The sequence below is a fragment of the Natator depressus genome, chromosome 3 (genome assembly GCF_965152275.1).
Source record: "Natator depressus isolate rNatDep1 chromosome 3, rNatDep2.hap1, whole genome shotgun sequence".
In the NCBI taxonomy this organism is placed as follows: domain Eukaryota; kingdom Metazoa; phylum Chordata; order Testudines; family Cheloniidae; genus Natator; species Natator depressus.
This window is the reverse complement of record NC_134236.1, coordinates 94,747,702-94,759,854: the sequence shown is the minus strand read 5'-3', so window position 1 is coordinate 94,759,854 and position 12,153 is coordinate 94,747,702. Positions and strand designations below refer to the sequence as shown.

The 12,153-nt window shown below is 45.8% G+C and overlaps 1 protein-coding gene across 1 annotated transcript; it reads right to left on the bottom strand.

Annotated features, from left to right (window-relative positions):
• Positions 1-4,424: 4,424 nt before the first annotated feature.
• Positions 4,425-5,854, bottom strand: LOC141984509 (uncharacterized). The gene is made up of 2 exons (XM_074947592.1): positions 5,449-5,854; positions 4,425-4,860 (listed from the first exon to the last, which is right to left on the bottom strand). The coding sequence occupies exons 1-2, from the start codon at positions 5,852-5,854 to the stop codon at positions 4,514-4,516; spliced, it is 753 nt and encodes a 250-aa protein (XP_074803693.1). The 3' UTR covers positions 4,425-4,513.
• Between the last annotated feature and the right edge of the window lie 6,299 nt (positions 5,855-12,153).

Below are 12,153 nucleotides of genomic sequence, written 5' to 3'. Positions count from 1 at the left end.
GTATCCTACACAAATTTAGACCTTGTTCACCCAATTTTAATATCTTAGATAAGCAGGTAATCTTCTCAACATATCTTGAGGGCCAACACATGTCATATACTTCCCCAATACATATGTGGGGAATTGAGCTCCATAGTGCAGGCTACTGAGAATGCAATAGCATCATTTCCAAGACATATAAAACTATGAATTGTAAGCTTGTGCACCCAAGCTGATCTCAATTGCTATGGCATAAGATGAGGAAAGAGACAATCTTTCAGATACACAGGACTCATATTATAACAAGCTTTGTAGATTAGAATCATAGAAGGTTAGGGTTGGAAGGGACCTCAGGAGGTCATCTAGTCCAACCCCCTGCTTGAAGCAGGACCAATCCCCAATTGTTACCCCAGATCCCTAAATGGCCCCCTCAAGGATTGAACTCACAACCCTGGGTTTAGCAGGCCAATGCTCAAACCACTCAGCTATCCCTCCCCCCCAAACCAACAACTTTTATTAAACCCATTGGAAGCAATGTAACCTAAGAAGTCACCCTGCAGAGAGGGTAACAAAGCAATTTTTAAACATTATCTATTTTTTTAAAAAATGTACATCTACAAAAATAGTGTGAAGAAGAAATGGGCTTTGATAAGAAACTTGAATGAGGAAAGGAATAGAAGTGGCAGAGGGGGTCAAGGAGGGAGTTTCAGAAATAAGGAGTAGCAGGAAAGAAGCCAAGGAGGTAGAAACAGGAAAAGAACATAAAGAGGACATCCAGGCAAGCAGATCTAATGAAGAATGGGGAGATGGAGAGGGAGTAGAAGGATCTAACAACTAAGAGGTACAAAGGTGATGAATTGCAAAGGGCCTTGAAAATGAGAATGAGGAACCTGAATCCAATTTGGGAAGTAAACGGACACCAGTGAAAGAATTTTAAGAAGGTATATTACCAAATTAAATTATTTCTGCAGCAAATAGATAATTTTTTTAGCAAAGTCTGGGATAGGTTGGAGGGGAACGAATGGACAAGGGTACAGAGAAGGAAGCTGTAATAATCAATGGACGTGAGATTTTCCAGTGTGAATGGAAAGGAACAGGTGGATTTTTGAGCTATTGTGGAGATACAGCCAGGAAAATGTAGAGATGGTATCTATAGGAGATGAAAGAGGAGTTGAACTAAACATGGCAGTAACCCTTTGCTACAGAAGAGGTAAGGGACTCTGAAAGGAAAGAGGAGGAGTTCAGTTTATGAAATGTTGAGCTTGAACAGGCAGGAGGACATACAGGAAGAATAAGAAGTGACAGAGAGGACATCAAAGAAATGACTGGTCTGTGCAGTAGATGGAAAATTCACAATGAGAAGCTCTGCGTTGTATCTCCATTGGCATTCACCAAACTATCTGCTGTTGCAGAACTGCAACAGTGCTGCTGATTGAAACACAGCACATGTTTTGGTGGAGGAGAAGAAATCTTTAATGCCATAATACTGATTAGAACATTTTTACTCGAAGAACAATCAAAACGAGGATGGCTGAGACATTGACATTTAAAAATCCACTGACTGGGCATGCACTGTAACTACTATTCCTAAGGGTATGTCTACACTACGGAATAAGGTCGAATTTATAGAAGTCGTTTTTTTAGAAATCGGTTTTATATATTCGAGTGTGTGTGTCCCCACAGAAAATGCTCTAAGTGCATTAAGTGCATTAACTCGGCGGAGTGCTTCCACAGTACCAAGGCTAGAGTCGACTTCCGGAGCGTTGCATGTGGGTAGCTATCCCACAGTTCCCGCAGTCTCCGCTGCCCATTGGAATTCTGGGTTGAGATCCCAATGCCTGATGGGGCTAAAACATTGTCGCGGGTGGTTCTGGGTACATATCGTCAGTCCCCCTTTCCCTCCCTCCCTCCGTGAAAGCAGCAGCAGACAATCATTTCGCGCCTTTTTTCCTGAGTTACCTGTGCGGACGCCATACCACCGCAAGCATGGAGCCCGCTCAGGTAACCGTCACCGTATGTCTCCTGGGTGCTGCATTGCTACACAGTAGCAGCAACCCATTGCCTTGTGGCAGCAGACGGTACAATACGACTGGTAGCCGTCATCGTCATGTCCAAGGTGCTCCTGGCCGCGTCGGCTGGGAGCGCCTGGGCAGACATGGGCGCAGGGACTAAATTTGGAGTGACTTGACCAGGTCATTCTCTTTAGTCCTGCAGTCAGTCCTATTGAACCGTCTTATGGTGAGCAGGCAGGCAATACGGATTGCTAGCAGTCGTACTGTACCATCTTCTGCCGGGCAGGCAAGAGATGATGATGGCTAGCAGTCGTATTGTCCCATCTTCTGCCGGGCAGGCAAGAGATGAGGATGGCTAGCAGTCGTACTGTACCATCTTCTGCCGAGCAGCCATGAGATGTGGATGGCATGCAGTCCTTCTGCACCGTCTGCTGCCAGCCAAAGATGTAAAAGATAGATGGAGTGGATCAAAACAAGAAATAGACCAGATTTGTTTTGTACTCATTTGCCTCCTCCCCCATCTAGGGGACTCATTTCTCTAGGTCACACTGCAGTCACTCACAGAGAAGGTGCAGCGAGGTAAATCTAGCCATGTATCAATCAGAGGCCAGGCTAACCTCCTTGTTCCAATAAGAACAATAACTTAGGTGCACCATTTCTTATTGGAACCCTCCATGAAGTCCTGCCTGAAATACTCCTTGATGTAAAGCCACCCCCTTTGTTGATTTTAGCTCCCTGAAGCCAACCCTGTAAGCCGTGTCGTCAGTCGCCCCTCCCTCCGTCAGAGCAACGGCAGACAATCGTTCCGCGCCTTTTTTCTGTGCGGACGCCATACCAAGGCAAGCATGGAGGCCGCTCAGCTCACTTTGTCAATTAGGAGCACATTAAACACCACACGCATTATCCAGCAGTATATGCAGCACCAGAACCTGGCAAAGCGATACCGGGCGAGGAGGCGACGTCAGCGCGGTCACGTGAGCGATCAGGACATGGACACAGATTTCTCTGAAAGCATGGGCCCTGCCAATGCATGCATCATGGTGCTAATGGGGCAGGTTCATGCTGTGGAACGCCGATTCTGGGCTCGGGAAACAAGCACAGACTGGTGGGACCGCATAGTGTTGCAGGTCTGGGACGATTCCCAGTGGCTGCGAAACTTTCGCATGCGTAAGGGCACTTTCATGGAACTTTGTGACTTGCTTTCCCCTGCCCTGAAGCGCATGAATACCAAGATGAGAGCAGCCCTCACAGTTGAGAAGCGAGCGGCAATAGCCCTGTGGAAGCTTGCAACGCCAGACAGCTACCGGTCAGTTGGGAATCAATGTGGAGTTGGCAAATCTACTGTTGGGGCTGCTGTGATGCAAGTAGCCCACGCAATCAAAGATCTGCTGATATCAAGGGTAGTGACCCTGGGAAATGTGCAGGTCATAGTGGATGGCTTTGCTGCAATGGGATTCCCTAACTGTGGTGGGGCCATAGACGGAACCCATATCCCTATCTTGGCACCGGAGCACCAAGCTGGCGAGTACATAAACCGCAAGGGGTACTTTTCAATAGTGCTGCAAGCTCTGGTGGATCACAAGGGACGTTTCACCAACATCAACGTGGGATGGCCGGGAAAGGTACATGACGCTCGCATCTTCAGGAACTCTGGTCTGTTTCAAAAGCTGCAAGAAGGGACTTTATTCCCAGACCAGAAAATAACTGTTGGTGATGTTGAAATGCCTATATGTATCCTTGGGGACCCAGCCTACCCCTTAATGCCATGGCTCATGAAGCCGTACACAGGCAGCCTGGACAGTAGTCAGGAGCTGTTCAACTACAGGCTGAGCAAGTGCAGAATGGTGGTAGAATGTGCATTTGGACGTTTAAAGGCGCGCTGGCGCAGTTTACTGACTCGCTTAGACCTCAGCAAAACCAATATTCCCACTGTTATTACTGCTTGCTGTGTGCTCCACAATATCTGTGAGAGTAAGGGGGAGACGTTTATGGTGGGGTGGGAGGTTGAGGCAAATCGCCTGGCTGCTGGTTATGCGCAGCCAGACACCAGGGCGGTTAGAAGAGCACAGGAGGGCACGGTACGCATCAGAGAAGCTTTGAAAACCAGTTTCATGACTGGCCAGGCTACGGTGTGAAAGTTCTGTTTGTTTCTCCTTGATGAAACCCCCTGCCCCTTGGTTCACTCTACTTCCCTGTAAGCTAAGCACCCTCTCCTCCTCCCTTCGATCACCGCTTGCAGAGGCAATAAAGTCATTGTTGCTTCACATTTATGCATTCTTTATTCATTCATCACACAAATAGGGGGAAGACTACCAAGGTAGCCCAGGAGAGGTGGTGGAGGAGGGAAGGAAAATGCCACACAGCACTTAAAAAGTTTACAACTTTAAAATTTATTGAATGACAGCCTTCTTTTTTTTGGGCAATCCTCTGTGGTGCAGTGGCTGGTTGGCCGGTGGCCCCCCCACCGCGTTCTTGGGCGTCTGGGTGAGGAGGCTATGGAACTTGGGGAGGAGGGCGGTTGGTTACACGGGCTGTAGTGGCAGTCTGTGCTCCAGCTGCCTTTGCTGCAGCTCAACCATACACTGGAGCATACTGGTTTGATCCTCCAGCAGCCTCAGCATTGAATCCTGCCTCCTCTCATCATGCTGCCGCCACCTTTCAGCTTCAGCCCACCACCTCTCCTCCCGGTCATTTTGTGCTTTCCTGCACTCTGACATTATTTGCCTCCACGCATTCGTCTGTGCTCTGTCAGTGTGGGAGGACAGCATGAGCTCGGAGAACATTTCATCTCGAGTACGTTTTTTTTTCTTTCTAATCTTCACTAGCCTCTGGGAAGGAGAAGATCCTGTGATCATTGAAACACATGCAGCTGGTGGAGAAAAAAAAAGGGACAGCGGTATTTAAAAAGACACATTGTATAAAACACTGGCTACACTCTTTCAGGGTAAACCTTGCTGTTAACATTACATACATAGCACATGTGCTTTTGTTACAAGGTCGCATTTTGCCTCCCCCCACCGCGTGGCTACCCCCTCAACCCTCCCCCCTCCCTGTGGCTAACAGCGGGGAACATTTCTGTTCAGCCGCAGGCAAACAGCCCAGCAGGAATGGGCTCCTCTGAGTGTCCCCTGAAGAAAAGCACCCTATTTTAACCAGGTGACCATTGATTATATCTCACTCTCCTGAGGATAACACAGAGAGATAAAGAACGGATGTTGTCTGAACGCCAGCAAACATACACTGCAATGCTTTGTTGTACAATGATTCCCGAGTACGTGTTACTGGCCTGGAGTGGTAAAGTGTCCTACCATGAAGGACGCAATAAGTCTGCCCTCCCCAGAAACCTTTTGCAAAGGCTTTGGGAGTATATCCAGGAGAGCCGCGAATGCCAGGAGAAAGTAATCCTTTCACATGCTTGCTTTTAAACCATGTATAGTATTTTAAAAGGTACACTCACCGGAGGTCCCTTCTCCGCCTGCTGGGCCCAGGAGGCAGCCTTGGGTGGGCTCAGGGGGTACTGGCTCCAGGTCCAGGGTGAGAAACAGTTCCTGGCTGTCGGGAAAACCGGTTTCTCTGCTTGCTTGCTGTGAGCTATCGACAACCTCATCATCATCATCATCTTCTTCGTCCCCAAAACCTGCTTCCGTATTGCCTCCATCTCCATTGAAGGAGTCAAACAACACGGCTGGGGTAGTGGTGGCTGAACCCCCTAAAATGGCATGCAGCTCATCATAGAAGCAGCATGTTTGGGGCTCTGACCCGGAGCGGCCGTTCGCCTCTCTGGTTTTCTGGTAGGCTTGCCTCAGCTCCTTCAGTTTCACGCGGCACTGCTTCAGCTCCCTGTTATGGCCTCTGTCCTTCATGCCCTGGGAGATTTTGACAAAGGTTTTGGCATTTCGAAAACTGGAACGGAGTTCTGATAGCACGGATTCCTCTCCCCATACAGCGATCAGATCCCGTACCTCCCGTTCGGTCCATGCTGGAGCTCTTTTGCGATTCTGGGGCTCCATCATGGTCACCTCTGCTGATGAGCTCTGCATGGTCACCTGCAGCTTGCCACGCTGGCCAAACAGGAAATGAGATTCAAAAGTTCGCGGTTCTTTTCCTGTCTACCTGGCCAGTGCATCTGAGTTGAGAGTGCTGTCCAGAGCGGTCAAAATGGAGCACTCTGGGATAGCTCCCGGAGGCCAATACCGTCGAATTGTGTCCACAGTACCCCAAATTCGACCTGGCAAGGCCGATTTAAGCGCTAATCCACTTGTCTGGGGTGGAGTCAGGAAATCGATTTTAAGAGCCCTTTAAGTCAAAATAAAGGGCTTCATCATGTGGACGGGTGCAGGTTTACATCGATTTAATGCTGCTAAATTCGACCTAAAGTCCTAGTGTAGACCAGGGCTAAGACTCTCACTAGGCAGTCAGTATTATGAATCTGTAAAATAACATTACATACTGTTCCAATATGTAATAACATTACATATTACAGATCCATACTATTCCAAGGCATACTGTTCCTCTCAAAAATATTGTATAAGAATACTACATACAGTTCAGCCAAATCTCAATGATTAGCTCATTCATCACTGATTTGAGGGTGCTCTATTGCAGTGATTTCTTGAACTGGGCACAACCGGATGTTTTAGGAAGTTGAATTATAATCCCAGAAACACCAAGGTTATATCTGATACTCTACTTTATTTGAACTTAATTTTGTTGCAGTTTAATTCTATACTAATTACTAGCTTTGTCTACCATTATGTGTACTTGACTAAATCAGGGGTAAACTTTTCTACCCCACCCTCCCATCTCATAATCTTGTCTATTCTGGCATGATACATCAATGGAGGCTGCTTCTCTCTGTGATGCTTTTATTACATTAAGCATAAATATCACAAAATCCTTTCTTGTCAGCTTTTGATTTGCCAAATATTTGGCCAAGCCAATGAACAGATTAAGCTTACTATATATTACCAGATGGCCTTATGGGTTTGTGTCCCCTCCTGGGCAAGTTCTGCTGTCATCTCGGAGCAGCTGCACAGAGCCCAGAGGGATCTGTGTACTTTTCATTCATTCCGCTGGGTCACTCACCATTAATATTCAGAGGTAGAAGAGGTGTCAGACCAGAGAATTGGTGCTGGCTCATGTCAACACACTGACATGTCAGTCATTAACCCTAGAGGCTACCAGGCCCAATTCAAAACAAGAGTAACTGCTGGACTGAATGCATCACTGATGGGGATGAGATTTCTTTGTCTCAACCAACCATTCACAGTATAGTAACATAATTAGACCTTACCCACCAGCACTACCATATGAAGCCAAATAGGATCTACTTTGAGATAAAATCCCTAATCTAAATCAAGTGCAAATGATTCTACTGCAGTTATAGAGTGTTCTCAGAATCAAATTGCATTTAAAATATCTTTATTACGAAAACAGTAAAATGCAGCTCCATGGTAGTTCTAGATTTGCTGGAATTTCTTATATGACATCTTGATCATATAAAAGAGTAGATTTTTTAAATTAAATACAGTCATCTTGGGGAAAAAATAGCAACAAAGTAATCCCTAGAGTGTTTGATCTCAGTGCAATTTCCCACTACCACACTTGTGATGGCCTCTGAGTGCACCTACTGGACTCCCTAAAGAATGCTTCCTGCTCTCATGGAGCAGCTTTGACAGGAAATGTGTGGCTAAAGTGGCAAACGTCATGTGGGTTGAAGATCTCACACTAGAAAAATTAATTGCAGTTATAATAATCGCCCAAATTCTCTTCCTGTTGAATTTTTGTCATCTTGAATTTCCAACTGTTCAACAAATGTTAGCAACAGCAATTATAGCATCTTCTATAGAATTAGAATAATAGAAATGTAGGGCTGGAAAGGACCTCATTATGTCCATTCCACTGTGCTGTGGCAGGACCAAGTAAACTTAGACCAGCCCTGACAGGTGTTTGTCCAACCCCTTCTTAAAAACCTCCAACGACAAATCCGCACAGACACACCCCTGGAACCCCAAACAGGGGTATTCTATCTGCTACCCAAGATCCATAAACCTGGAAATCCTGGACGCCCCATCATCTCAGGCATTGGCACCCTGACAGCAGGATTGTCTGGCTATGTAGACTCCCTCCTCAGGCCCTACGCTACCAGCACTCCCAGCTATCTTCGAGACACCACTGACTTCCTGAGGAAACTACAATCCATCGGTGATCTTCCTGAAAACACCATCCTAGCCACTATGGATGTAGAAGCCCTCTACACCAACATTTCACACAAAGATGGACTACAAGCCATCAGGAACAGTATCCCCGATAATATCACAGCAAACCTGGTGGCTGAACTTTGTGACTTTGTCCTCACCCATAACTATTTCACATTTGGGGACAATGTATACCTTCAAATCAGCGGCACTGCTATGGGTACCCGCATGGCCGCATAGTATGCCAACATTTTTATGGCTGACTTAGAACAACGCTTCCTCAGCTCTTGTCCCCTAATGCCCCTACTCTACTTGCGCTACATTGATGACATCTTCATCATCTGGACCCATGGAAAAGAAGCCCTTGAGGAATTCCACCATGATTTCAACCAATTTCCATCCAACCATCAACCTCAGCCTGGACCAGTCCACACAAGAGATCCAATTCCTGGACACTATGGTGCGAATAAGCGATGGTCACATAAACACCACCCTATACCGGAAACCTACTGACCGCTATTCCTACCTACATGCCTCCAGCTTTCATCCAGACCACACCACACGATCCATTGTCTACAGCCAAGCTCTAAGATACAACCACATTTGCTCCAACCCTTCAGACAGAGACAAACACCTACAAGATCTCTATCAAGCGTTCTTACAACTATAATACCCACCTGCTGAAGTGAAGAAACAGATTGACAGAGCCAGAAGAGTACCCAGAAGTCACCTACTACAGGACAGGCCCAACAAAGAAAATAACAGATCGCCACTAGCCATCACCTTCAGCCCCCAACTAAAACCTCTCCAGCGCATCATCAAGGATCTACAACCTATCCTGAAGGATGACCCATGACTCTCACAGATCTTGGGAGATAGGCCAGTCCTTGCTTACAGACAGCCCCCCAACCTGAAGCAAATACTCACCAGCAACCACACACCACACAACAGAACCACTAACCCAGGAACCTATCCTTGCAACAAAGCCCGTTGCCAGCTGTGTCCACATATCTATTCAGGGGACACCATCATAGGGCCTAATCACATCAGCCACACTATCAGAAGTTCGTTCACCTGCACATCTACCAATGTGATATATGCCATCATGTGCCAGCAATGCCCCTCTGCCATGTACATTGGCCAAACTGGACAGTCTCTACGTAAAAGAATAAAAACCAGTCGGCGAACACTTCAATCTCTTTGGTCACTCCATTACAGACCTAAAATTGGCAATTCTTCAACAAAAAAACTTCAAAAACAGACTCCAACGAGAGACTGCTGAATTGGAATTAATTTGCAAACTGGATATAATTAATGGATCATTACACAAAGTAAAACTATTTCCCCATGTTTATCCTTCCCCTCCCCCGGCTGTTCCTCAGACGTTCTTGTCAACTGCTGGAAATGGCCCACCTTGATTATCACTACAAAAGGTTTCCACTCTCCCCCCCCCCACTCTCCTGCTGGTAATAGCTCACCTTACCTGATCACTCTCGTTACAGTGTGTATGGTAACACCCATTGTTTCATGTTCTCTGTGTATATAAATCTCCCCACTGTATTTTCCACTGCATGCATCCGATGAAGTGAGCTGTAGCTCACAAAAGCTTATGCTCAAATAAATTTGTTAGTCTCCAAGGTGCCACAAGTCCTCCTTTTCTTTTTTATCTTGGAAGCATATTACACCATTCAAGTTAGAAAGTTTTTCCTAATATCTAACCTAAGTCTCCCTTGCTGCAGATTAAGCCCATTTCTTCTTGGCCTACCTTCAGTGGACACAGAGAACAATTGATCACAGACCTCTTAACAACATCCCTTAACATATTGGAAGACTCTTATCAGACCCACCCTCAATCCTCTTTCCTCAAGACTAAACATGCCCAGATTTTTTAACCTTTCTTCATTTTTGTTGCTCTCCACTGGATTCTCTCCAGTTTGTCCACAGCTTTCCTAAATTGTGGTGCACAGAACTGGACACAGTACTCCAGCTGAGGCCTCATGAGTGCAGAGTAGAGCGGGACAATTAACTCCTGTTCCTCACATAGGACACTTCTGTTAATGCACCCCAGAATGATATTAGCCTTTTTCTCAGCTGCATCACATTGTTGACTCATGCAATTTGTGCTCAACTAGAACACCAGGATCCTTTTCAGCAGTACTACCATCTAGCCAGTTATTCCCATTTTGTAGTTTTGCATTTGGTTGTTTCTTTCCTCTATTAAGTATTTTGCACTTGTCTTTAATAAATTTTCATTTTGTTGAATTCAGACCAATTTGTCAAAGCTGTTTGGAATTCTAATTCTGTCCTCTAAAATGCTTGCAGCCTCTTCCAGTTTGGTGTCATCTGCAAATTTTATAAGCGCATTCTCCACTCCATTATCCAAGTCATTAATGTAAATATTGATAATAGACCCAGGACTGACCCCTGTGAGATCCCACTAGATACATCCTCCCCCCACCACCCATTTGACAGAGAACCATTGATAACTCCTCTTTGAGTACGGTCTTTCAACGAGTTGTGCACCCACCTGAGATGAGCTGTCCAACCCACACAAGATCTGAAGGGGTTAAGGTGCCCAGGTGGACCAATTAACCACCTAGGCTGCACCTGGAGGAGGAGCCAGGAAGCAAGGACCAATTAGTGATGAGGCTCAGCCAGACAGGAACAGGAGGGGCCTGTATAAAGCCCAGTAGCTGAGAGCAGAAGGGAGCTGCAGAAAGAAACAGCAGTTACTCTCAGAGTGAGAGAAGGCAAGATAGGGAGTAGCCTAGGGATATACCAGTATGGTTCAGGACTGTGCAGACATTGACTGCTTGTGGTAGGGTCCATGGGCTGGAACCCACTGTAGAGAATGGGCCTGGGTTCCCTTATCAGCCACTGGGCAGTGGCACCATTAAGAAGCAGTGGGAGGAAAGACTGCCTGAGACCGTGGGTCCCATGAAGTGGGAGCAGTGAAGTCCCAAGCAAGCAAGGCAGGGAAAGCGATGGACTGCAACTGCAGGAAGGGGCATTGGCCTGGCGAGCTAATCCGCAGATGCATCCAGAAAGAGGCACTCCAGCCGTGAGTAAAGCCTCCATTCCCGTGACACCACCTTATAGTAATTTCATCTAGACCACGTTTCCTTCATTTGCTTATGAGAATGTCATGTGAAAGCATGTCAGAAGCCTTACTAAAAATCAAGATATCACATCTACTACTCCCATCCACTAGGCCAGCAACCCAGTCACAGAAGGAAATTAGGTTGGTTTGGCTTCATTTGTTTTTGAAAAATCCATGCTGGCTCCTTTTTATAATAGTGCTTACAAATTCATTGTTTAATATTTTTACAGTAGCTTGCCAGATATCAAGATTATGGTCTATAATTCCCCAGGTCTTCTTTGTTTCTCTTTTTAAAGACAGGTGTTATGTTTTCCCTTCTCCAGGCTTCAAGGACCTCACCTATTCTACACAAGTTTTCAAAGATAATTGCTAACACTTCTGAGATTGCTTGAGCTAATTCCTTAAGTACCCTAGGATGAATTTCTGCTGACTTGAATACATCTAACTTACCTAAAATTTAACCAGTTCTTTCCCTATTTTAGCTTTCATTCTTTCCCCCTTGTTGTTGTTAATTGTATTGAGTATCTGGTCATCATCTTTTCATCATTCATATCAGTTTATCATCAAGGGGGAGAAACTTCATTTTGTTCTAGTAGACAGTTTTTGTCGGCATTGAGCCAGATGTAAGAACAAGCTCTGTAGTATCTACCTCTCAATGATAATAGAGGAGGACCCAAACTCAATCAAGCTATGATGAAGTTCAGATCTGGATCTGATCATTAGAGCTAACCTCTTCTCTACCATGAGTTGAAGTAAAACCCTGACTAAGTGTATCTTGAAGAAAGTCAGGTATGAATTTTACAAGTCAACTCCACCTCTATGAAGTATATTTTTTAGCATTCAGTGATAGTTCAACATAAAACTT

Coding starts and splice junctions, on each gene's coding strand:
- LOC141984509 (XM_074947592.1), bottom strand. CDS start 5,854: ATGAAGGACAGAGGCCATAACAGGGAGCTGAAGCAGTGCCGCGTGAAA. Junction 4,861..5,448: donor AGGCGGAGAAGGGACCTCCG/GTGAGTGTACCT, acceptor TTTCTCCACCAG/CTGCATGTGTTTCAATGATC.